The sequence below is a fragment of the Strigops habroptila genome, chromosome Z (genome assembly GCF_004027225.2).
Source record: "Strigops habroptila isolate Jane chromosome Z, bStrHab1.2.pri, whole genome shotgun sequence".
Classification (NCBI taxonomy): domain Eukaryota; kingdom Metazoa; phylum Chordata; class Aves; order Psittaciformes; family Psittacidae; genus Strigops; species Strigops habroptila.
The window spans coordinates 20945354-20972482 of NC_044302.2; the positions used below are offsets into that span (position 1 = coordinate 20945354).

General features: G+C 49.0%; 1 protein-coding gene across 3 annotated transcripts in view; it reads right to left on the reverse strand.

Moving 5' to 3' along the window:
• Nucleotides 1–27129, reverse strand: part of HYDIN (HYDIN axonemal central pair apparatus protein) — a 115007-nt gene that overhangs the window by 55407 nt on the left and 32471 nt on the right. Inside the window, exons 10-14 of one of the 3 annotated variants that reach the window (XM_030512556.1) lie at nt 26931–27065; nt 22606–22805; nt 15907–16031; nt 2961–3162; nt 237–408 (exon numbers count right to left, since the gene is read on the reverse strand). In XM_030512556.1, coding sequence (XP_030368416.1) covers nt 237–408; nt 2961–3162; nt 15907–16031; nt 22606–22805; nt 26931–27065 — 834 coding nt within the window. Of the gene's footprint in view, nt 1–236; nt 409–2960; nt 3163–15906; nt 16032–17407; nt 17689–22605; nt 22806–26930; nt 27066–27129 lie in introns of those variants that run through there. The other 2 variants (XM_030512558.1, XM_030512557.1) reach the window with 2 other exon arrangements.

A 27129-nucleotide genomic window follows, 5' to 3' on the forward strand; every position in this document is an offset into this window, starting at 1 on the left:
TGTGAGGATGCTCATAAAGTGCCCTTAATTCACAGCCCTTGCAGCAGAGATCAGCTTGGGGCAGGCTCTTGCTGCTGGTCAGAAATGCTTTTTGCAACAAGCTCCCCCAGCCTCACCAGAAACCTGATGTCTTCTCTCTTGGCACATCCAGCAGCTGATGTGGGATCTGCCAGAGGACCTCAATCAGGGACGAGGAGGAGGAGGAGCAGGAAGGGAGGTTCTCGGCTATCACTTACCATGGGCTCAATGGTGAAAATATCATTGGAGAAAGGCATGGAGTCTCCCTGCACCTCTGTCCGCTGGTTCTGGAAGGTGCAGATGGGAAGGGAAGGGTGTTCTTGGAGGCGAGGGACCACCCTGTGCTCCTTAGGAACATCATCCAGCTTGTCCTCTTCCTGCCTCTGCAGCCTGTGCCACGGGAGAGACAAACCAAGCGGATAATTGAATAAACAGCAGATTTGCAGAGCCTGTCATGTCAGTGCAGGAGCAGCAAAGCACTCGGGAGGAACAGCAGCAGCTCAGCATGGGGCTGACCCCGAGCCAAGGGCTCCCACACGGATCCCATTATTCCTTGTCGTTCCCAGCACGGCAGGGAGTTTTACTCCTCACTGACAAGCTAAGAAGAGGTTTCTGAATGCTGACAGCCCTCAAGAGAGCCTCCTGCCTCACAGCCTCTGCCACAGCCAATGGAGATTCTACCAACAACCCCGAGAGGCTTTTCCTACCATAGAGCTGCTGGGGGAGGCAGGTCAAGCTTGAGGAGCACCCAAGCCATGCTGCACTGGGAGGGGAGAAGTAACTGGGTTTCAGCTGCATGTTACCAGCATCACACTTTTCCCCTTCCCTTTTGCACCCACAGGGATGAGGAGACAGTATCTGCTCTGTTTCCTGCACTGCCTTCCACCAGAGGATCCCGGTGCACTTCCAAACCAAACCAATGGATTCGGGCATCCCATCACTTCAGTGAAATGAATGGGTTTCTGTGCATGAAAACAGAGGTGCCGAGAGAGGAAGGGACTTTGGCCAGCATCACGCAGTAAAGAAGTCAGGACCAGCACCTCTGAATACAAACCCTACGTTGAGCCTTGAACCACCTCATCTTTTCCCTCATTTTGGCCTCCTCTGCAGAGCTGCAATGCAGTTAACCTCTCCCTTAATTGGTGGTTGCAGCAGAAATCATTCTAGCGTTTGAAGATCACAAGCGGGAGATGAGAAGGGAGCACTGCTGCAGAGCAGCTGCTCCTCACCGGCACGCTGCTGTGCCCCCTTCAGGCTCCAGTCCCCTCGCCATGAAGAACCAGTGGGTGACAGCTCTGGGGGACCAGGGGAAGGCTCCATGTGCAGCAAATCAAAGCAACACCATATGAACGATCATCACCCAGCTAAATCCAAACACAACGAGTAAGGAAACAGGCAAGGACGTTACTTGCTGCACACACACAAAGCCTCGCGCACATGTTGTGCATGAGGAGGGCTTCCAGCCACTGGGATGAGCAGCCCTCAACTCAAGCTCCATCGGCAGGCCATAATTCCACCATTACATCCCCAAAAGTGCTGCAGAAGGGAGACAGAGCAAACCCCTGGATAGACCTCCTAATGATCCATGTCTTTTGGGGTCACATCCCAACACAGGCGCCTGCACTGCCTCCTCTCAGGAAAAGGTCCTCTCTGCTCTGAGATCTCAAAAGCTTCTCTGACAGCACGACAGTGGCCTTGGAGCTATGACCATCCCCAAAACTGCGAGTAAGGAGGAACGCAGCATCGTGGTCAGAGTCCAGGACAGAGACCGGCAAGAGAGCAGATCTCATACGTAAAAAATCAGGTTGAAGTTAACTGTGGGGAAAGCTGGTGGCTTCTGAGGGGATAGAGGATCACCCAGGGTCCAGTCTGAGACAGGCAGGTGGGGAAAGATGCGAAAGAAATGGTCCAGGGAAGTACCAAGGGAAGGTCATGAGATTTTCTTTTAACTCAGTGCATTTGCACAGAACTCACGCACTGTGTAATTAACAACAGACAACAGTGGAAAACTAGTTCTGGCCTTCGAGGCATTTCTCACCTAATTACACTGAACCTGATGTGCTCAAAGCCCTTAAAAAGTGCTGCAGTTCAAGGCAGTTTCCTGATCATCTCTGGGTTCAGACTAACTCCTGTGTACCTGCACCCACCCAAGCCTGAAAAGTCACACAAGGATTCCCCAAGTCACACAAGCTTTTAAGTGTCATTTCCAATTCATCCCCCCAGCTATGAGTGTTTCTCTGCTCCCTGAAATGCGAATTTCAAAGCTCCACCAGAGACACCCTTGGAAGAACCTGCCCCATCCCTCACCACCAGGACGTCACAGGCTGTTGTAGCCCAAAAGCACTTCCAGGTCCTGGCTGCCCTCCCTTCCCTGCAGAGCCCTCCACCTCCACCTCTGCCCAGCCTATGAGGAAGGGGAGAAACACCTCGTTGGGCCAGAAACCAGGTCACTGAAACGCAAGTCCCCATCCTACAGCAGGACGGCCTCGACCTTCTGGGCCAACTAAGCACTCTACCCTGTACGTGATTGGAAAAGGAGCCTGCCAGCTTATCAAAGAAGAAACTGCTTGAATATCACAAGAGTTGTGCCGCCTGCAGCTCTTCAGTGCTACTGCTCAATGCAGCCCCGGGTACCGAGTGCTGACACCTTTCTCAGCCCCATGGACCCTCCACAGCCCAGGGATCTCTGAACTCAATAGCCTGCAGCTCCCAAACGTGCATTTGCTCTCTGAGGCAATCCAGTGACTGCAATCAACCTTCTCTCCCCAAAACATCATCCTTGGCTGCAGCATGGGTGGGACTGGAATGGCAAGGGTTAAGCTCTGCACTGTGGATGGGTTTACCTGTCCTAATCCATTCAAAAGCCCCAACACCCCTCTGAGGCCAGGTGTTAGTTTTCCCCTGGGGCATGTTTCTTACTGAGGCGAATCTCTCCAACAAACCTCAGCTTCTGCCGCTCCTCCTCTTCCTGATCAACAAAGCGCCTCCACTGGAAGTGGGCTGTGATGTCACTCTGATTGTTGATGACCAGGAATCTTTGGTTTGACAGCGTGAGGTAAGTCTTCTCAACTGTCAAGGAGCTCTTGTCAAGCTTGATGTTGACATTCACAGCTGTTCCACAAAGGCTTTTTTGAACATCTTCACCTGGAACAAAGCAAAGGCAAGTCTTGGCTCATCTCACTTGCTGATGGAAGCACAAGGAACAGAGCAATCCACAGGTAACAGAAGAAAGAGCTGCAGCTTTGAGCTCGATTAGCAGTTCCTCAGATCAGGACATTTATCACATCCTGACAGCTGCACATGGTATGGCATGAGGATGTCCTGGCACCACCTTAGGCATCTTATTTCGGGGGGTGTTTGTAGAGGTTTATCCCCAAGGTGACAGCATTTACGGTGAGACTTTTCAGATGTGCCCAGGTGCCCTTTGGGCTGCCATCCCACTCAGGTCACAGGGAATTCTACACCCAAGTCACTCAGTGATGCTGAGGAGTCCGACCTCAGTTATGGCTTGCACAGGGTCTCCTGCAGACAGGAGATGCCCCCGGTGTCATATCCCTCCTCATCTCCTGGTCTTGAAATATTGGGCATAGCTCTGATCCCAAAACCCAAGCGGAAGCATTTGAAATGGAACAGAGAAGGGCAGAAAGAACAATGGAAAGTACGGAGCAGCTTCTGTGCTGAGCTCTGCACTCAACAGGGTGCTACTGGGCCCTCAGTTCCATCTGCCAACTCGTTCTTTTGCTCCTGCTACTATCACAGCCAAGTGCCCCACCACTGCCAGCACATTCTTCCTTGTCAAACGTGCTGCTGTTACCACTTCACATCTGGGGAAGTGAGTCCCTTCACCAGGGTAAGTGTCCTCCGGAAAGCTGGAGATGTCCAGTACCATGGCAACACACAGAGCAGCACAGCCATTTCTAAGTGTTTCTCCAAGGTGGTGTTCACAGCCTACCTTCAGACATCATTACATCGTTATATTATTGACTCCAGCCCTAAGAGCAGCTTGCTCATAGACCTCACCACTAAATAACTGCTGCTAACAACGGGGTTTCTACAGAATCATTCCCAGACTACAGCAAAGCTCAGAGCACCCTAATCACTACCGCTGCCACAGTCACTGCTCCTCATGGGCAGAAGTCCCCAACATGGCCCAGCTCTCAGCAGAGCACCCACCGCGCCCGTGCAGCACACCACAAGAAGAGGTTCTCTACCTCAAAGGCCTTGCCAGGAACTGTAACACAACAGATAGGGATGAAAAGCAATGACCAGTCAGGAGAGCTCTATGGGACAGGTTGCAGGCTCTTCAGACAGCTCTCTTGCATGTTAAAAGCCATCTCTTTTTCCATAGGGCTCCTTGCTATGCGTCCTTCTGCAGTGGAGCACCCAGAGTACTCCCCGTCGCCCCCGGTGCACCGTGCTTAGGAAGATCTCTTTGCCTCTTTACAGGCTGAAATACTCCAGCACAGGAATAGCTGGGAGCCAGCACGGAAGCTTTGTTCTAACCAGCGTGAAGGAGCCTTGCAGAAGGGACTGAACAGGACAATGAAACCATCCGATGATGACAGACAGCGCTGCCACACAGCCAGCATGCCACGGGCTGGTTTTAATCATCATTGCTACTACAGCAATTATACACTGAGGTACCTGACTGCTGAAACCTTGCTTTTGTCCCCAGGGAAAACAGTGCTGGAACTTTTATTCTGATTGCCTGGTAAAGACATGCCCAACATACCACTTAATAAATTCATCAAGCTGCTCTTCTGATGCTCAGCAGATAATGATTGATCCACAAGGAAAGGAGCCTAATGAATGGCCAGCTCTGCCCTGAAACACATCCAGAGTTAATGACACTGAGGACCATATCAGTGATTTCCACTGATGACAGAGTAGACAATCTGCAGTCAAAGATGACCTGCAATGAGATGGAACCCACATTCTTGCAGACATCTTTCACGTGCTAACAAGGGACTATCTGGCATCACATGGAGTTGTGTTTCTGGGCATATCTGGGGACGAACGAAACTGCCAGAAGGAGACTTTTAACTTCCAAATGACCCTCCTACTTCACACACTCATGTAGCTCATGAAGCTAACTCCATGGGCTACTGCGGCAGGGTTTCGTCAGGAGGGGTGTTACGTATTTGAGGAGCTGTAAAGTTGTGCAAAAATCCTCAAGCAAATGAAGCAAACTTAATTCCCCTTCATTTCTCTCAGTGTGACAGACCAACTGTCTTGAAACACAAGGCTCTGGAAAGGGGGCAAAGGCCATGCTCTGTTTGCAAGGACTGGAACAACCTTATCTAAAACAGCATTAAATAAATCATTATTCCAAGAAGCTCTAGAAAATGAGAACAAAGGCAGGAAACAGTTGTTACCTATTAGACACAAAGGAACACTCTGGAGACCAGTTAGACTCACCCATCAATCTAATTGATTCAAACTATAAAAGCCCAAACCCATCAGTTGTGTAAAGTATTAGCTACCAACCCTCCATGTGTTGCTGCTACTATTAAGATGCAAAGTCAACATACAACTGCACAACCTCACGCTTACACTTTGTTTTGCCTCCCTCCACTCTGAAGCAGATACACAAGAACATTAAAGTCCAGTAGAAACCAGCCATGCTGCTGGGAATCCTCACAAGCCAAGGAAGAAAAGCACAAGATGCACTCACCACCTGTGACAAGCACAAAGAAAAACCCCTTTGCAAAGGTTTTAAATGCCCCATAGTCCAAGGAAAAAACTAGAGAAGTCTCTTGTAGTAACTACAGCATCAGAATCTGGCTTACATCTAGGATAACGCAGGAAACACGACCTTCTTTAAAAGCCTCATGGGATAAAGTAAGTTTCTAACCATCTGCCAGCGCTATAAAAAAAGTACTATGTCAGTTAGTGCAGTACAGTGAAGCTGTGGTGTCTAAAGAGGCTGCTGTTCAGGGAGCAGAAGACTTCCATTCCTCTTTGCACTTGGAAGAAGCTACTATGAGTCTGCCTGGTGTTGAAGGAATGGAGAATTGCATGAAGATGTACAACTGGACTTGAGTAGCAGTGGCACGCAGCGATGGCCATCAGAACTCAGCATCTGCTGCCAGAAATTTAGCTCAATAGTAACTCAACTCACAACAAGGTCAGAGCCCCTGTAAACACTCGCACGAGACCAAGATTAAAACCAGAAAATGGCTTTGGTATTCCCACCCTGGAATCCTACACAATGCAGGGACAACTCAGATAAGTCTCTAATGAGGTCGTGAGTTTGCTCAGGCAAGAACTGAGTGTCCCCCATCCTGGCTGAAGTCAGTATAAATTGAGAGCACTCAGATTGATCTCAGGAATGTGAAATGCAACGCAACAAGGACTAAACCTCAGTTCAGCCCTGATGCCATCCGCATCCATCAGTGCATTGACAAAGAAGATAAAAGGGAAAGGAAAAGGCTTGATCTAGAGACTAAATAGGATTTTCATTTTGTTTTCAAGCATTTAGTTTTTCCTGGAACCCACTGATTGCAAGAGAGATAACAAGACCCTTAGCAGAAAGGGGGTTCTTAAAGGAAAGAGAACAGAGCTATGCAAAGGTGCTTGTTTTCTCCAAGGTCTACCCAAACACACAGATGAAGATCACAGCAAGGCAGCGCTTCTCCTCAGTGCTTGGGCCTGGAGAGGAGCACTGGAGAGACTGGAGGGGCACTGCCAGCGAGAAGACATCTCAGGCCAAGACTTGCTTCCCCACACTGCAGCCTAGTGCTGATTAACATGAGATCATCGCATTTAGCCCTACATCCAGCAAGCAGCAATGGGGAGGAAAGACTGCTGGGGACCCTGGATGTCCAGAGACAGCAGCAAAGCTCAGAGGGAGGGAAACAAGGCACAGACTTCCCTGCCTCAGGGCAGAGCAAGCTCACCTCCACATCAGCACCAGCTCCTGGTGTGCTGCATGGGAGAAACATGTTCAGCTGCTTTCATCTCCTCCTTTCATCTCCATTTCCTCATTTCAGGAATAACCTGACTTTGGCAGAGAGCAAGTTTTGTTCTCCAGGTCCTGGGAGAGGAGACATTACTTCATCCGCTTCCTAAAGGGACAGTAACCAACCCAGTGCAGGAAAACTCAATCTGATTGACAACTGCTGAGCTGGAGCAGACGCTGCCCTTGAAGTAATTGATCAAGGAGCTGAGGCTGAGCTCTCCCTTCCTTGCCCTGTCTTTGCAAAGCCACAGAGGAGGTCTGTGATCCACAGCAAAAGGAGCTGAGATTTGCTTTAGGAGAGCTCCTGCTCAGGAACTGCCAGCCCTCTCCTAAGCTGTGTAGGAAGTTGAGAGGAAACAGGGTATTAATCCGCCAAGTACCCAGGCAGTTCCTCAGCAGCTTTTAGCACAAGGCTGGAGGCTTCCAGCAGGACTAAATCCACTGACGATTACTCCTGAGCCACATTACCTCTCCCATGGGGAAGCTGCTTTCTGGAGCTCTGCACCAAGAGAAGACAGGATGGTCATGAAGAAGACGTGTGCTTGAGGGCTGGCTCCTCTTGGACATGCTGTCTCCTAAAATTCTCCTACATGCACAGGCTCTGATCTCTCCCCTCAAAGACGGTGAGACCTGCCCCCAAGCTTTTGCTTCTGCATTAGTCTCACAGAGCCACCAAAGGAAAATTATCTCCTGAATTACTCTTACTACTGACAGGAATAAAAGCGTCTCAATATATAGTGTCTGTCTATATATAGTGTCTGTCTATAGCCCTGCATAAGCTCAGTGGTGCTTTGCTCATCACTGAAGTTTGCTGCGCTGACAAAGAGATCCCATGGGATGTGGCGGCCGATGGGCAAAACTGTGCAGAGTAATTTCAGCACTGCATGACGATCTCCTGGACTAGAAGCACATTGCAACACCAGTGCCAGGTCCAGTGGACAATGCAGGCACCCACATACAAGCGCAAAATCTGGTCCTACACCTTGAAGACCACCCATCGTACCATACCAGGGACTTCTTGGAGACAGGAGCCTAATGTGAGTCAGGATTTAGGAAGCTCTGTGCAGAGAAGTGATTCTCCTTCCAGAATTCCCAGCATCTCTCCTGCACCTCCTGTTTCTGTCTCCTTTACTTGCCTGGAGCATCTGCCACAGATGTTATTGTTTCTGGGTGCTAAAATTGGTGAATTTGTTCTGCACCTCTGGCACAGCTCTGGGAACCTGTTAGACATGTCCCTGAGCAAAGCTCACCCTCTCATAACAACCTTGTGCTATTCCATCACGCTGTACTGTATGACTCCAGAAACATGGGTCTGATGTACAAGCAGCAGTACACAGGGCACCCAGCTTGGGCATCTCCCTTGAGGACCACCTGAGAGCTGAAAGATTATCTAAGCTTTATGAATACCAACTCAGTTGAGACAAGACTTAACTCCGTAAACTTCCTCTCCCACATCCACAGGGCGTGGGCTGAAAGTCATTAGGGAAGGGACAAGAACGTTTAGTGACACTGAGCGCAAACTCCTTCCAAACCTGTATGTGTACTTGGCATGCAGGCTTCGGTAACCCCTCCTGATACCATATCCTGGTGTTAAGAAGATGAGTAAGCATGCGCAGTAGCCCAGAACATCCCAAGTCACCTTCATTTCAGTACGAGCTGGGACTTTCCACACCCAGACACATGTAAGGGGAAACGAAGGAGTTTCGACATGAAAAGCTCTGAAGGTCAAGTTTTCATAGAACCATCATAGAATCCCAGACTGATTTGGGTTGGAAGGGACCTTAAAGCTCATCCAGTTCCAACCCTCTGCCATGGACAGGGACACCTTCCACTAGACCAGGTTGCTCCAAGCCCCATCCAAGCTGGCCTTGAACACTGCCAGCGATGGGGCAGACACAGCTCCTCTGGGCAACCTGTGCCAGGGCCTCACCACCCTCACAGGGAAGAACTTCTTGCTAATTTTTATCGTAAATCATTACACTCTTAGCAACAATGACATTTTCTTCACACTCATCTGCAAAGTTTGTAGCACCAGGACTAGCACCACATACACAGTCAATGCAGGGGACTGTTCCTGTGCTCCTGACCAGGACAGTCTAAAGGATGCACAATTTAAATCAAATACTAGACAAAGAGAAAATTGGGACTTACTTGCATTGACTAGCTCCATGTTTGCTTAAGCAATGCTAGGGACAGATCTGGGCCAGCTCCAGCAAAAATTAAAGCAATGCAGCAAGCACCTGGCCCTGAGTAAATCACACCAACCTCAGTGGGATTCATACAATTATAGAATGGTTTGGGTTGGAAAGGACCTTAAGATCATCTAGTTCCAACCCCTCTGCCGTAGGCATGGACACCTCACACTAGACCATGTCACCCAAGGTTCTGTCCAACCTGGCCTTAAACACTGCCAGGGACGGAGCATTCACCACTTCTTTGGGCAACCTGTTCCAGTGCCTCGTCACCTTCACAGTAAGGAACTTCTTCCTTATATCTAACCTGAACTTCCCTGTTCAAGTTTAAACCCATCACCCCTTCTCCTATCACTGCAGTCCCTGATGAAGAGTCCCTCTCCAGCATCCCTGTAGGCCCCCTTCAGATACTGGAAGGCTGCTCTGAGGTCTCCACACAGATTCTCTTCTCCAGGCTGAACAGCACCAACTTTCACAGCCTGTCTTCATGTGGGAGGTGCTCCAGATCCTGATCATCCTCGTGGCCCTTCTCTGGACTTGCTCCAGCAGCTCCATGTCCTTCTTATGTTGAGGACACCAGAACTGCACACTGCTTCAAGCGGGGTCTCATGACAGCAGAGGGGCAGGATCATCTCTTTCGACCTGCTGGTTACGCTGCTGGGGATACAGCCCAGGACATGGGTGGTTTCTGGGCTCAAGCGCACGCTGAAGCTGGCTCATGTTCAGTTTCTCATCAACCAGCACCCCCAAGTTCTTCTCAGGCTGCTCTGAATCACTTCTCTGCCCAACCTGTAACTGCACCCAGGACTGTCCCAACCCAGGGGGAGGACCGTGCACTTCGCGTTGTTGAACTTCATGAGCTTGGCATTGGCCACCTCCAGCGTGTCCATCCTCTGGATGGCATCCTTTTCCTCCAGTGTGCCAACCACACCACACAGCTTAGTGTCATTATCAAACCTGCTGAGGGTGCTCAATCCCACTGTCTGCACAGCCAACAAAGATGTTGAACAAGATCAGTCCCACCACTAACCCCTGAGGGACACCACTTGTTACCAGTCTCCAGATGGACATTGAGCCATTGACCACAACTCTTTGTGTGTGGCCATCAAGCTAATTATCCACCGAGTGGTCTTTCCAGCAAATTGATGTTTCTCCAGTTTAGAGACAAGGATGTCATGCAGGACAGCGTCAAACGCTTTGCACAAGTCCAGGTAGATGATGTCAACTGCTCTGCCCCTGTCCATCAGTTCCATAGCCCCATCATAGAAGGCCACCAAATTGGTCAGGCAGGATTTACCCTTAGCGAAGCCATGTTGTCTGTCACCAACCACCTCGTTGTTTTCCATGTGCCTTAGCATGCTTTTCGGGATAACCTGCTCCAAGATTTTGCCAGGCACAGAGGTGAGACTGAGCAGTGTCTAGTTTCCCAGGTCTTCCATTTTCCCCTTCTTGAAAATGGGGGTTATATTTCCCTTTTTCCAGTCATCAGGAACTCTACCTGCCTGCCACGATTTTTCAAATATGATGGATAGTGGCTTAGCAACTTCATTCACCAGCTCCTTCAGGACCTGTGGATGGATTTCATCAGGTCCCATGGACTTGTGCACATTCAGGTTCTTCAGATGATCTTGAACCTGATCTTCTCCTACAGTGGGCCCAAGGTCTTCATTCTCACAGCCCCTGCATCTGCCTTCCAACACTTGGGCGGTGTGGTCAGAGCACTTGCCAATGAAGACTGAGGCAAAGAAGCTGTTGAGAACCTCAGCCTTCTCCAAATCCAGGGTAGCCAGTTCTCCCGATAGCTTCTGGAGGGGGCCCACATTATCTCTAGCCTGTATTTTGTTTGCTACATACCTATAGAAGCCTTGCCTGTTATTTTCACATCCCTTGCCAGACTCAATTCTAACTGGGCCCTAGCTTTCCTGACGCGGTCCCTCGCTTCCCAGACAATGTCCCTCTATTCTTCCCAGGCTGCCTGTCCTCACTTCTACCTTCTATAAGCTTCTTTTTTCCCCCTCTAAGTTTTCTCAGCAGCTCCTTATCCATACATGGAGGCCTCCTGGCCTTCCTGCCCCATTTCCTTCTTGTTTGGATGCAATGCTCCCGAGCTTGGAGCACGTGATCCTTCAATATCAATCAGCAGCCTTGGGCTCGCCGGGGGCTTTTTCCCATGGAACCTTACTGAGCAGATTCCTGAAGAAGCCAAAGTCTACTCTCTTGAAGTCCAGAGCAGTGAGCTTGCTGTGTGCCCTTCTCACTGTCCTGAGGATCTCGAACTCCACCATCTTGTGATCACTGCAGCCAAGGCTGCCTTGGAGTGTCACATTCCCACCAGTCCCTCCCTGTTGGTGAGCACGAGGTCAAGCATGGCATCTCTCCTTGTCGGCTCCTCTATTACTTGCAAGAGGAAGTTGTCTTCCACACAATCGAGGAACCTCCTGGATTGCTTTTGCCGAGCCATACCGTCCCTCCAACAGATATCGGGGTGGTTGAAGTCCCCCATGAGGACAAGGACCTGTGAGCGTGAGGCTGCTCCTACCTGTCTATAGAGAGCTTCATCCACAGAGTCCTCCTAACTGGGCAGCCTGTAACTGATCTCCACCATAATGTCCCCCATCGCTGTTCTCCCTTTGAGCCCGACCCACAAACTCTCTGTTGACTGATCACCTGTCCCCAGACAGAGCTGCATACTCTCCAGCCTATGACTGACAAAAATAGCTACACACTCCTCCCCGTCTGCCTGGCCTAGTCTATTCTAAAGAGCCTGTAACCTTACATTCCAACACTCCAGTCATAGCAGCCACCCCACCATGTTTCTGTGATGCCAATGATATCATATCCCCATAGCCATGCACACATGTCTAATTCCTCTTGTTTATTCCCCATACTATGGGCATTTGTACAGAGGCATCTGAGCCAAGTTTTGAACAAAGCCGACTCACTGGCTGGAGCAGCTGAAATAGCTCTGCATTGCTCCAAGCATTTATTACAGGTGCTGGCAAATGACTGGGAGTGTTGGGATGGATTGATGCCCCCCTCCACCAACACATCTAGTTTAAAGCTGCCTTGACCAGCCTGGCAAGCCTCCTACCAAAGCAGCTCTTCCCCTTCTTTGCCAGACCCACCCCACAAGCCTCCAGTAGACCTGGCCTCCCAAATTGCGCCCCATGTTCTAAATAACCAAACTCCTGACTATGGCACCACCGTTCTAACCATTTCTTAACCTGCCAAATCTGCCTGGCCTTTTCTACGTCCTCCCCTTTCACCTGGAGGATCAATGGCAAAACTGTCTGAGCCCCAGAGCCTCTAACCACCTTTCCCAGAGCTCTGTAGTCCTTCTTAATGCTTTCTAGGCTACCGATGTCAACATCGCCAGCACCCACATGGACCACCAGAAGTGAGTAATAGTCAGTAGGACTTACTAGACCTAGCAGCCTCCCAGCAACACCCTTGATCCAAGCCCCTGGTAAGCAACACACTTCTCTTGAGATTGGGTCAGGCCGACAGATGGGTGCCTCTGTGCCCTTCAAAGTAGAGTCACCTATTATTATGACCCACCACTTTTTTCTGGAGGCACCAGGAGTAATCCTTTTTTACTGGTGCATCAGCTGGTTGATCCTTTGGTGTGTTTGGTGTTTCCTCATTAGCCCCCTGCACAACTGTGAAGTGGATCTGGGTGGGGACGTTGGATTTAAGAGGAAACCCCTTGCTATTAACTGTCCTCTTCCTCCTTTTTTTGTTTTTTTTCTTCATTACCAGCACCCAGCTTCCGGGATTGATGCCCTCCTTTTCTGTATGCGCTAGGGTGGACACCTGTGGCCCTTGTGCAGCCTGGGCCTGGAGCAAGCAGTCCAGCTCCCTCTCGGTTTCCCTGTAACCTTTCAGCCTGTTGACAGTGTCCCGCAGCTCAGCCCCCTGCTTCAGGAGGACCTCCACCAGGGCGCACCGAGTACAGCCCTGTCCATTGTGCACCCTCGCCTCAAGAGACCAGTGGAGGCACTTTCTACACCCCGAGCTCTGCGCTGCAGCCTCCCCTCCCATCGGCTCTGTCTGCCACCAGCGGGCGAGCCAGAGTAGAGCTCCCAGAGCGGCCCCCCGCCCTGGCCCGGAGCCGAGCGCTCACCTGCCCACTGGAACTGCAGCGCCGCACCCTGACTGCCCGCTCTGCTCGCCGCGCTCCTGGTCGCTCGTGCTCCCTGGGGCGGTGTTTTCCCCACTCCAGGAGGTGCCGTCCCTCCTGGCGCCGCCCCCTGTGAGTCACAGGCTCCTGGGCAAGGCCTGGCGAGGGCTCGAGGCACCCGTAGTGGCTCTCGCCGCTCGAAACAGAGGCTCCCGCACGCGGTGTCTCCCCTCGCTCCGGTGCTGAAAGCTCCTCTCTGGAGCTGCTCACCTCGGCAGCTTCTTCGCTGAGAACCACTGCAGCTCGTGAGCACATCAATACACACCCCCAGTGAAGCAAGGGAAATGCTTCCCAACACCCTCAAATGCTGTTTTGCTCTTAGAGCTTCTGTTCGATAATAAACATCCTGTTGGTGCTCTGAAAGACCACTCAGCTGCTTTTTGTATGTGGGTCACAGGCAGCCCCTTAGTGCAGGGCAAATGAGCCCAGGCTTGCCGCACAAGGTGGAGTCCTCTGGTCTGTGTTCTGCACTACACCTGCAATAAGCAGTTCTTAAAACTGATTAAACATTCCTGTTTCAGTTTAGCAATTAATCTCAGCAGACTTTTGCTTATTTGTGTGCTTCAGAGCTAGACAGATAATCCTTTAATTCTGCCTTTGCTCTCCTCCTCAACCAGTGCTGCTCCTAGGAGGTCACCCATCTCAGAGCCAGCAGAGCTACATCTCCATGGCCTGCCTATGCAAATCCCTTCTGTAAAGGTTAACCATGGAGGAACTGGGTGTTCCAGTAAGAACAAGGCTCTGCTTTTCCAAGCAAGACATGAAGATTCTGGCCCTGATTATTGACTCAGCCTTTTCAGTCACAAAGTATAAATCTCATGACCCTAACCTCCAGTGTTACTACTGATTCATCCTGGAGAAAGGCCTAGCTGTCTGAATTTTAGCCTACAGATGCCCTATATGCACAAAGATGAGGCACCATCTGAGCTGCTCTCTGGAAATCCAGTAGTTCTTTCAAGAAAGTGTTACCCAAGCCACTGAGCTTCTCTGAGCAACCATACACCATTCACTGTGTAGAGGTATGAACTGGGTACAGGTCATTAGGTGTCCCTCTCCGGATTTCTTGTAGGCCTCCAATACCTCAAGCAAGCTCACAAGAAAGCTGGAAAGGGGCTTTTACAAGGGCCTGTAGGGACAGGACAAGGGAAATGGCTTTAACCTGACAGAGGGGAGATGGAGATGAGATCTTAGGCAGAACTTCTTCCTTATCAGCGTGAGGCCCTGGCACAGGTTGCCCAGAGAAGCTGTGTCTGCCCCATCCCTGGCAGTGTTCAAGGCCAGCTTGGATGGGGCTTGGAGCAACCTGGTCTAGTGGAAGGTGTCCCTGTCCATGGCAGGGGGTTGGAACTGGATGAGCTTTAAGGTCTCTTCCAACCCAAACCAGTCCGGGATTATATGAACTGAAAAATATTCAACAAAGCTGCAATAACTCATAAAGCTACAAAGAGTATTTGGGAGATACAGATCATTTTTATAACTTCTACAAACTCGAGGCAACTAAAATGCTCTTTGCTGTGCTAACACATCACATTGTCACCTAGGTTAGGGCATCCTGCTTCCCGGGAATGAAGTTCAGTAATAGGGACAAAGCAAACCTCTCTTTCAGGCAAGATAGAAGGCAACACACCAAATGCATTCACCCCACTGAGAAAACACCATGTTCAGCACCACGAGACACCTCGGCTGAACCAAGGTCAACAGAAGCATTTTTAACACCACCCCTTTTCTCTTGAGTTTCCCTCACTTACCCTGGATGTGACATGTAACACTGACAGTACTGCTGTGGCCTGAGCCTAGCTTCTCATACCCAGGTATGAATTTCATACGTATGTTTGGAGACACCAAGCACTTCCTGCCAAATTCCAAGTGCCCTCAAGTCGTGGCTGATTTAGACCTGATGTTGTGAAGTATGAGATGTAGATGGGTAGAAGGCAAGACAACAGAGAAGCACTATATGGGACTCAGGTGTGTAAGAGACAGTGGGCAATGGGGAGTCTGACAGACACATGCATTGCCACGCCGCACTCCAAACACACCCCTGTCTAGGAATAAGACTCCACACATGTATATGCACACTGTAATGGGGAATTCCTTCTTCCTCCACACAGCAACTCCCAGCAAAACAGGATTCCAGAAATCTCATTCCTACTGGAGGGGATCCACTTTAACAACCCCCTAAACACCAACTATTGTTCACTTCTTTTTGAGGTGAATCTGGGATGGAGAAGTACACCTCAAGAGGGAATTAAGGTGGCTGGGACAATAGGGAATGATGGCAGATGACTGTCAAGGGGGGTAGCTGGGTGGAGAACACTGTCTTGACACCAAGGTCCCCCAGGGATGGACCAGCACTCAGTGACACAGGACACACAGAACAAGAGCAGGCACAGCCTTTGCCCTTTATCTGTGCACTTCTGAGCACCGAAACATACAGAGGCTCTGAAAGAAAAGGTTTTAGAAGTATCCTGCAAAGCAAGTTGAACACTAATCTGCTTAGAAAGGGCTCTGTTTGGAAGGACACAGAGAGGGCACACCATGCAGTGCCCAGCACTTACCTGTGTCATAGTGAACAATCATGGGACTGGAGTAAACACCGGTCTTTGGTGGGTGAAACTCCACTGTGACTTGCATCGCTTCTCCAATCCCAAGGGTCCCAATGGAGGGATCCACAGAGAAAGGGCTGCAACACAAAGAGAGAGATCAGGACTGTATGGGAGATCTGGGGCCTCCATTCCTTTTGCAGTCTAGTTCACTTCAGCTCACTTGTGCAAGCAGCGAGCAAGCAAACCACAGTCGGTAGAAGAGAACCAGAACATACAGGACCAGAAACAGAGCGGGTGACTCTCCCTTCTGAAGAGATCCAGACCTCAGAAGGTCCTGTGGTATAATATGACCTTAGCCCCGCCATACTCTGCACCCAGTTCTCTGCAGTGAGGCTCCAGAGTCCAATTGCCAGCAGCACCATCAGAGAATGGGTTTGGAAGAGCTCAGAAGGGGTAAGAACTACTTGCACGCACAACTTGACACTGACCTCCTCAGGAATCTGTCTTTTCCTGCCACCTATAAACCTCATCTCAAGAGATGCAAACATCAAGGCAATACCTGTCCCTGTGAGATTACAGCCTAAAAATCAGACCGGGAGAACCAAAGTCCTTCTTGAAGACCAGAGCACAATTATGGTTTAATTTGCAGAATTCTTATTTTTCACCTGGAAAACATCCTGGTTGAGCCCAAGAAAGGGCACCTTTTATCAGCATGTCAAGGAAAGCTGCTCTAAGAAAAAGAACAGTCAGAACAATCTGAATGAGTGCAAGTGCAGATCAGAATGATACAATGACATGGAAACAAGACACAACAGGAGCACCCCATTTACAGCCTGAACCATTAAATCCCCAGCACCATTAGCAGGAGCATCTCAAGGCCAGTTCAACAGGACGTTTTCCAGGTATCCACAAGAAATGCAGCCTGGGGCTCTAGGTTGTAATCCAAGCTCAGTATCTGTTTGCTTGGCCCACCAGACAAATTCTGTGCAATGTTTTGGAAATAATGATGAAAATGGGTTGATGTACTTTGGATTTATTATGAGCAATTATGATTTGTCACCTAGTGAATAGCTGTTGGCTGATAGGCACAAAACTCAGTGTTTTAATGCTTATCCCTAAGTCAGACTAAACATTCTCCTGTACAACAGCTGAGCTTTCTGGATCTTGTCCAGCCCCACTTGGAAAACAAAAATTACTGGGATTACTGCTCTGCTAGTGGTCCCTCTGTCACCTTAACAGCATGTTCTGGGGAGTTTTAACACAATCAGAGAATACAACACACAAAAATACTGAGAACAAGTGGAGCCATGGACAAGCTGAACTTTGCTCATGGTGGCAGCTGATGAGATTGCAGCAGTTTCTGCTCATTAAGGAGATATTGCCTCATTGGGGGCCTGACCTGTTCCCATTACAAGAGAAAACATTGCTACTGACTAATGGAGAAACACTGGGCCTGCAATGTTTACATGCTGGACCTGAGACCTTGGAGAGAGGAGGAAAGACAAGACACTACCAGCCTCAGAACTGGATTGCTCCACTGGGTCCTGCATCTGCACTCCTGTGCCAGGGCTGCTGCAGGTCTCTGCTGGTGCTTGGGTGGGTTCATTGCCTGGTGTGGGAGAGGCACAGACTTCATTTTTCCTTTGCTTTTGCCAGAAATGTTGCCACAACAGAAAAGCTGCAAGTTAAGGGGAATCCCTGGCACGGTGCAGAACTTCCTCCTGTGCCATCACCTTCCTAATCTTTCCTCCTGCCCTCAGATGGCTGGGAAATAACACTCCTGGGGGCGAGAGGCTCCAGGGGATGCCTGAGAAAGAAGGTATCTATCTTCATACTTTCAAATTACCAGAAGAAGATCCAACCAAGTTCAGGACTCAGTTCTCAGGACTCTCAGAGAAACTGAGCACAAATCAGACACTGCATCTCCTGCAGCCCACCCCATGCTGTATCCACAAGGCAAGTGTCACTGCTCGTAGCAGGAGCTTGTTATCCCTTACATAGACCTGGCTCTCCAAGACCCAAAGATGGTTAAACTCCATCCATGGTTAACCTTAACTCCTCTGAATTTCAGTTAACATGACTGAGCTACTCCCTGCAGCCTGCAGATAAGACGAGATGCTAAGGACACATCCCTGCCCCATTGTAATATCCAAACGGAAACCACTGCCAAGATGTGAAGCTGGCAGGCCAAGCTTTTATTCACTAATTGTGAGCTGTTCTTTAAGATAATTCTCATCCTATAGATTTACCCTTCTAATGAATCACTACTGTTCCTGAAAGACAGAAAAAGATAAAGTTTGGAGGTTCTTTAATAGCTTGTTTCCTTCTGACATGCTTTTTAACATTTAAACTTTCACAGGTCCAGATCTCCCAATGGTACCTTGCAATCCCTAGCTTGCAGAAACTCCTCTAGCCACACCAGTGTAGGAGCGACCTTCCCACCAGGACCTGCTGAGATGTTGCCCTTCAGAAAGAGAGCAACACTAGGTTTGTAAGCAATTTCATAAGCATGTATTTCGGCATTGACATCTTGCTCACTTCCAGCAGGCATCAGCTCCCCATCTTGACAGAGTTGGGCAAAGGTATGTCCCATGTGGATAGCAAGGGCCAGATAATCCTGACATAATTTAGAAGCACACCTGACAAGGGAACAGAGCTGGCAATTCAGTGTTAGAGGATGCTGCAATATACTTCAAGTCCCATGGTATGTATGTCTTCTACATCCGAACTTTCTTTGGTCTACTGGTGCCTTAATTTGCATTAGAAAATCATCTGAATTTGGAAGAATCCATTTCATTGAAAGCTACCTCCATCACCAAGGAAGACAGTAAAATTACTGGTGATGGAATTGCCCCATCTCTCCACTAAGATCACAGAATCATAGAATAGTTAGGGTTGGAAAGGACCTTAAGATCATCTAGTTCCAACCCCCCTGCCATGGGCAGGGATGCCTCACACCAGACCATATTACCCAAGGCTCTGTCCAGCCTGGCCTTGAACACTGCCAGGGATGGAGCATTCACCACTTCTTTGGGCAGCCTGTGCCAGGGCCTCACCACCCTCACAGTAAAGAACTTCTTCCTTATATCCAACCTGAACGTCCCCTGTTTAAGTTTGAACCCATTACCCCTTGTCCTATCACTACAGTCCCTGATGAAGATCCAATGCATGAAAAAAACCCAGAAAACCAAACAAAGAACATGCGCCTTGTAGGGTAACTTCCTGAGCTTTCAGAGCTTGGTGGAGACATTCCTAAACAGATCTTATTTGGGACTGATCCTCTCTAGCCCCACAGCACAGCAGAGCACCATGTCTGTAATGCCAGGAAAAGGCAGTGCTGCACTGAGCAGCACTGTCTGCACTTCCAGACACCACTTTCAACTCAAATGTAATGGAATGACATTTATCTCTGTGAATGCCACTGAGAAGAAACTCATTATCCCACCTTAACAATGAGAACAACAGGAAGAGACTTTGTGTTTGTACTATTATTATTTTTTATTGCAAAGCTCTGCAGCTAGAGCTGGGTTTGGACATGCCGAGGGAGGACAGGCACAAAGCCAGACTGCAGAAGGGGGAGTGCTTTTACTAGTTTTTCATCAAGGAAAACACCACCAAAATGTGGCCCTGTTTTCTGGTAAATACCACGGCAAGGGAGAGCTCTGAACAGGGAACAGCAGAAGAATGCTGTATAGGCCCTATGGATTCACTTCAGAGCTCTTCCTTGGAGTGCACAACAGAAACATCAGAGTCCTTAGAGAAATGATTAACAGGCAAGGAACATCATCATGAAGTAAGCAGATGCAAGAGCTGAGCAATCAGTACTGGCTGAGAGGAAGGGTTAGGATTGGAGACTGGCTGAAAACTGCACTGAAGATAAAAGCAGAGAGGTTACACTTGATGCCATAGGGAAGGGAATCCAGAGAAAGGAGCCAAAGAAGTGCTATGAGAAGTGCACTAGACTAGAAAATGCAGCTGGCTTGAGAATGGGCAAGAGCCTGAATGTGCTCAGGCCAGAAAACAAAAGTTGCAGCAACTCAGACACAAGTTTCAGTCATGCAGAGAGAGAATAAAGGACACAGAAGTCAGCAGATCGGTCTCTAATCCTCCTCCCTCTCGTATGCAGGTGGCTGTGCTTGGACATACCAGCACACAAAGCTATTACGTGATACTAAGACTGGCTTTAACACACCACCACCTCCTTACTCAGCACGAGTTAAGCAGACATTCAACTTAGTTGCTTAAACTTTCCACTCAAGAAGAAGAGACTAAACCAATCTTAATTTAAGTCTGTAAGGGTGGCAATCCTTTCCCTTCCACCTATGCCATAACTCTGGAATACTGCGTCTCATATTTACACTTGAAGCTCTCCAGGACAGGGAACACAACTCAATTTCCAAAGCACAATTTTAAGTGTTCTGTGGTAATAATGAATCATCAAATTATTATGGAAGTCATTCGACAGAATTAGTGACATTAAACTAAATTTTACTACTTTTGTTGTTAATAATGATGCGGCCTTTGTTGTAGCCTCTATAACAGGAAAATTAATTCCCTGACATTACTAGGAAAGTGGCCTCCCTTGTTAAAGCCTCTGTAAATATATCAGTTCAAAGAGAACTGCAAGCTAACTGGAGCAGTGCATTGGTCTCATTCTCAAGCCAACTTGTCATGCAGCTGGGAGGTGGCCAATTCTTTTCTGCTGGGGCTGCGAGAACCCCAGGGCTCACCTGGGAGGTCAGTCATAAGTATGCAAGCAACTTCTCAGAACACAAGCAGCAAGGAACCAACCCCTGATCATTGCTATCAAGAGACTCAGACATTAATGGGAAAGTTCACAGGTGTGGTAGAGGGTCCACAGGCACTCAGACAGCAGGAAGAGAGTCCGTGCAATGCAGGGACAACAAATCACACAGTATGGTCCCCAGCACTGGCTAGAGTCCTGCCACACCACGGCCTCATCACATAGCGAGGAGAATGTGGTGGTTCTAGTCTTGGGCTGCAAGGAGACATCCTGACCTGGTCAGTAGGAGAGAACACCCACATTTTGAGTGCAGGATACAAACTAGGGGAGCAGTCGACACACTGGAGGGCTGGGTGGCTGTTCAGAGGGACCACAACAGGCTGGAGAATTGACTGATGGGAACTTCTTGCATTTCAGGGATGGAAAATGCAAAAATCCTGTATTTGGGATGGAATAACCCCTGGCAGTACAGGCTGGGCACCAATAGGCCAGAAAGCATTTCTACAGGAGAGGACCTTAGGGGATGGAGCACTCTTAAAACCTTTATCAAGGAGCTTTCAACACATGCTCTATCACCCAATAGAGTAGTTGGCAAGTACATTGCAAAAAGATGCTAGACTTCAGTGGGTATTTATTGTGGTGGTGACAACTAGGCCTGGAAATCCCAGAGGGAAACTGTACAGTGATTTGCAAGTTCCTGCCTACGTAGTTCCACAGGAAAAAGCAGCAGCCTGCTTAAATAGCATCCTAGAAGCCTACTTAAACAGCCTTGCCAGCCTTTGGCAGAAGCTCCTCTCAGACCCTCATGTTTCACAGGAGAAAAGTTAAAAGTAGTCTTCTGAATCCCGTTTCCTGGGGAAGAAACTGAAGCAGCTCAGGTGCACCAAGTCAGACACAGCAGGTCTTCGCTGTGTTCTTAACCTCAGCTCCTACACTGAGACCTCTGGGACAAAGCAACTCTCTGCTACCAGCCAACTGAACTGGCTGCCTTGCAGATGCAGTGTCAAAAACACATCACCCTCTCCAGTCCAGCAAACTGGAAAACCAGTGACTGTCTTCTGGTTCAGAGAAGAGTCTGGTTCAGACTGTCTTCTCCTTCAGAGACCGACAGGAACAGGACAGGCTGTCTGCAACACAGTTCACCTCAGGCATTTGATGAGGGCACAACCGGAGTACCGTGTGCTTGTGGCCTCCCAGAGAATGGGTGTACTTGGCTGATAGTGGTATGTAACCATTTCAGAAGGTTATTCATGATCAGAAGGGTGCAAGCCAGCTACTCACCTACTTGAGCCCTCTCCAGGAAAGCTGGGAGAGAGAAAGCTCCCGGAGAAAAGGCCCCCAACCCTTTGCAAATGCACAAGACATTTGCTGCATCTTTCACCTGCGCCATCCTTAGCTTTCTGGTTTCGGCTGTAGTCCGGTTTTGAAGCCAGTGCCTGCTCCTCTCCACTTCAGAGCTCATTCTGCTTAGGCACATTTGGTCCCAGGCACCAGACCAAGCCCACTGGAAAACAAAGTCCCTGGACCACACACTTACTGCCAGGGCCTCGATAGCAATTGCTTTGATCTACCATCTCCATTTGCTAATATAGACACAGCTGCTGATAAACTCTTCAGTGTCTCTCACCAGCTCATTGCTTGTCCATTTCTTGACACTGCGTTTGGGCTACGTGACCTGAGCTCCTCGAGCTGTCCTCTGCCATGCAGCACCTTGTTCAGCAGTCAAGCTGCCTTCCCCTACCTTGGCTCTTCCAACCTAACAGCATCAGATCTGCAAGATGCTGCATTGGAGACACCACTGCAGCGTAAAACTTGCTTGAAGAGCTTTCTCAAAACACTGCAAGCAATGGCAAACCCCATGTGTCCTGCCCACGTACAGCACCTCACATGCTCTGCCTCCTTTTCATCACTATTCACAACTCTATGACCACGCAACAGTGTTTTGCACAAGAGATGAGCTCCTTTACCTCAGAGTGGTGATGCTGTAGCAAGCCTCCCGGTTCCCCACGTTGCGCACCAGCAGAGTTTTCTGGGTGCTGAACTTGACTGGGCAGTCGGAGAAGTTCAGCTGCTCAGGGAAGTCCAGGATGGCTCGGGCACCTATCGCTCGGATAGGCACAAAGAACTTCTCCCTCTCTGTGATGATGATGACCCGGTGGAAATAATCCTGCAGGAAAAGAAACAGTCTCAGCACAGTGCGTTTAGTACCGTGCCCATGGCAGAAGGAAAGCTGCTGGTTTCTGTGACTCTCACACTAGCATTCTGTAGGTAGTTAAGGTCTGGCAGCCGGAAGATATCGCGATGTACGGAAAGAGAGAGCCCCTCCCTACATACTCTCACAAGCCCCATAGCATGGAGAGGGGAATTGTGGCGCAAGGCTCGGCAATACCATAAAAGGTAAAAATTGTTAACCTGCCCTCTGATTGGGTCAGCACAGGTACTTCCGTGTGGCCGAAAGGTATAAAATGCCTGCTGTTGTTTAATAAAATGCTATTTGGTCATCCTCCATATTGGTGTCTGTGATCTTCTAGCCCTAAGCCAGGGGTTGGCTTAGTTCTGCAAGTCTTGGCTGAAGCAACGCAGCAACAGCATTCAATAACGTACTCATACTTTTTACCTTCATGGCCTTTCATTCCAGTAGTATGGCTTGGACAGGGCTGTTAACTCGCACAGAAGAAACGACGCCATTGATTCACTTGCTTGTGCAGCAGGCTGGCAGCACCAGACAGAATTATCTGAGACTTTGAATCTGAGGCACCAAAATATCTCCATGCCAGGGATTACAACAGTAGCAGAACCTGCTTTGATTACCACTGCAGACTATTAAAGGCACTACTAAGAACTCAGCTGTGCCACAGTGCTAACTCCAATCCTGTCCTCACTGAACCAGGCAGAGGATGCTCAGGTCCATGTTCAAAAGGACTTGGCCACATGCCCTACCAAGTCAGTCGTCGGTGAAATACTTCACAAGCTGGACATGGTAATTGTTTTCATGCCAGGTGAGCACAGGGTACATGTGTATTTCCCACCCTTTCCCATAGCACTACAGGGACGAGGCTGGGGACACACACCCTTACAGATACCCGATCCACCTCCCTACCCCAGAACTGGCTCAGCCCTATACCCAAACTATCCTTGCAAGATGTTTGCATCTTAAACCAAACTTAAAAGCACTAACACCCCTGCCCTCAGCAGCCTATTCCAGCTCTACCCTAGGCTTAAAGAGAGCTCCTGCTGTGCCTAATCTCAACTTCCCTTTACATCTCATTCAAGCCGCAGGGTGTGCAGAAAATAGCTTCGCTTCCTCTCTGCTGCATGCTTGATGCCTTAATCATGTCTCTCTGGTAAGGTCTCTAGACTTGGTGCCTTGTTCTCATGCCTACCTGAGGCAGCTGGTACCAGGAGCTGCAAACGGGAACACTCAGACACCCCACCAGGGCAAACTCAGCTGTGCTATTCCCAGCCATTGGCTGGTTCACAAAAGAGCCAGACAGTCTCCTCAGCTGTCAGGCATTTAGCAGTAGGAAGGCAAATCAAATCACTACAGTCATTTGGCTGCAGTTATGAGCAGATCCATCTCCACATGGATGGTGCAGCATCACCTTGCTGAAATCAGGGGTAGAACTGCTGCAGCAGGGCCAGGAGTCATTACCTCCAGCAGTTCCCTTATCCATGAGCTGATAGAAGCTCTGCCTCTTACCACTCGCTGTCCTGCTCTTTTCTCCTCAGTGCTTTTAACTCATTTGATTTTTTATAACTGTTGAAGTAGCAGCAGACAATTTGACTTAGGAATTGCACAGAGCAGCAAACTCCCTTAACCAGAACCTATTCAGATCTCACTGCACTTGGGATTTCCTGCTCCCATACGTGTCCTCTCCTGGAAGGCACCAAGGTACAGACACATCCCTGCTGCTTTAACACACACCCAGTACCTACCATTCCCCTGCTTGGCTGGGATTTAAGAATGCCCTAACAGATGCTGTCGCATCCAAGGTGTAAAAAGAATAAAGGAGGATCTTTTTTTCTAGATATCTCAAGTATTCATACTGGAAATTGCAAAAGGGCTTTTGCTTCTCGGATTTGGAAGGTAAAATGCCAGGAAGGGAATGCAGGAAGCGACCTAAAGAACTGAGTATCACATCTCAAGGACACATTTTGCACAGAGCCGTTTAACTCCATCTTCTGCTCCTTTCCTCTTCCCTTCCAAAAATAATCTAAAAAATGTACTTAGAATAGCTTCTGTGTGCTACCAAGCATCTAACAGGGCTGGGCTGAATTTCCAAGGAGCTCATTCCAGTAATGCAGTAACTCATCACCTCGTCATATTTCACATGAATCGATGAGCATTCATTCAGTCTCCACTGCACACCAGGAATGAATTCTGCAAACCTTACAGACTGCACTTGCATTGCCTGGAAATATTGTATTGCTACAGTGAAAAGAGCAAGAGGGTGAAACAGAACAAGCTCTCCTGTGTTTTCAGATGCTTCTTCCTTCTTCCTTTAAGATGCTCTGTTAAAAAGCCCAAAGGACAGACAAATGCGTGTATTCCTGTCTGCTGCTGAATTGCCAGTCCATTCCACAGTGGTTTCCAGTCAGGCAGAGGCTGTCAGACCATAACATGAGGACACAGAGGAACACAGGGTGGCACAAGAACAGCCACCCTGTACAGCTGGAGCCAGAAACCCGAATGTGGAAATCAGAAGCAAGAGGAACTCACTGGGAATGTTGCCCACCACAAAAAGCAGCATTACATATTTATAGCACAAGTGCCAAGAAACAGAGACACATGTCAGATATTTATTTACTTTCTGACAGTCCAGTCATGTGCCACATTCCCAAATGACTGGGAAACAATAGGAAACTGCTCATCTGTCAAGAAAGGCCTATGTAGCACATGGCATTTCAGCCACTAACAACTCATATGGTCCTTTTATTCAGGGCTGAGCTGCAGCAGTTTGACTCCCTTGAATTAGATGTGACTTGGCTCAAGTCAGACTTACCCCAGGGAAGAACAGATCGAGAACAAGACAATCCAACTTGCTTTGGATGTATATAAACCAACTGGGTTATGCACAACCCCTGTGGATCATGGAGCAGCAGAGATGTGGAGGCTGTTCAAAGGTAGCACTCCTAAACCTTCCACAGTTAAGCCACGGAGATCCTGCACACAAGCAACTGCCAGCCCAGCACAGGTGCCTTTCCAGAAGCATTCCCAAAGCCTGCCTCTGTGTCAGGGCTTCCAAGGCGCTCTGCACCTCCTGACCCTGCTGGCGATGCCTCTCCAGCTGAGCTGCAGCACGCTGGCACTTGGCTGACTCACATCCATCAACTACAGATAAAATGGTCTATTTGTACAAAGTGCTGCCTCTGCTGTCTAAATGCCCACGTGCTCCTCCCTGAGCAGTAGGCAGCCTCTGACCATGTCCTGCACAGCTCTGCAAGGAGCACAAAGCCCAGTTCAGCACAAACTGAACTCGTAAGCTATGCAGAGGACCTCTTGCTGGCAGAGCTCCCTATGCCATACACTGCCCAGCTCAAGGGCAAGACAAGGGACAGAGTGTGGGACATCAGTGCTCTTGGGGGTTATCTCACCCTGCTTCTATTGGTGGTGACATTCACGTGTTGGTCTGCTACCTCTCTAAACTTGAAGAGTAGCACTTGGCTCTTCCTGGGCACCAATTTACTTCTTACACCCCAAAATGAACACTAATTAATACTAATCAATCACATTTTAAAGGCACCAGTGTACTTTGCAAAGCCTACCTCAGTGAGGTGAAGCTCTTGTGTCACTCGGGTGGCGTGGAAAACGGCTCTAGGCCAACATAATTTTTACCCTAAATATTAATGATGTTAAATAATTTCTCAGTCCCTCCAAAGGAAAAGAGTATTTCACAAGCAAGGGCAGCCAGGGACCATGGGGCACGTCCTCTTTAGTTTTCTATAGGCATGCTGCTTGAGGATAGGACAAAGTATTCAAGGACATTTAAGCAGCAAATAGAAGGTGAGTAAAAGGCCATGCACAGACAGCAGACTCTCACCCCCGAAGCCGACAGACATTACATTAAATATTCCAGCACTGAAGGAGAAAACAGCCTGAAACAGGCAAGAGCCTCCTGCCTACGAGAGCACAATCTTCACCATGAGGAAAGAGTCTCCCCCAGGTCCAGATCCAGTGCAATCCCACTGAACCCAGGCCAGTTCTTCAAAACCCACACCAGATGGCTCGGAATCCAGCCCTGCAGCTTCACCTTCCCCTGAAGGCACCATCTCTTGGGACCTCCAGTCTCACCTTGATCTCATCAGGTCTGAAGAGGATGCGGAAGGTTGAAGACATGCCCGGTGCTACTTTATAGTCTTCATCACTCGGGCTGATCAACTCAAAATAAGGAGAGTTCTCCAGGATGACGTTCAGCAGATGAGGAACCTGCAGGAAAGACATGAAACTATGATTTTATCACTTGTGGAAACATGAGAAGGGAACCGGCCAG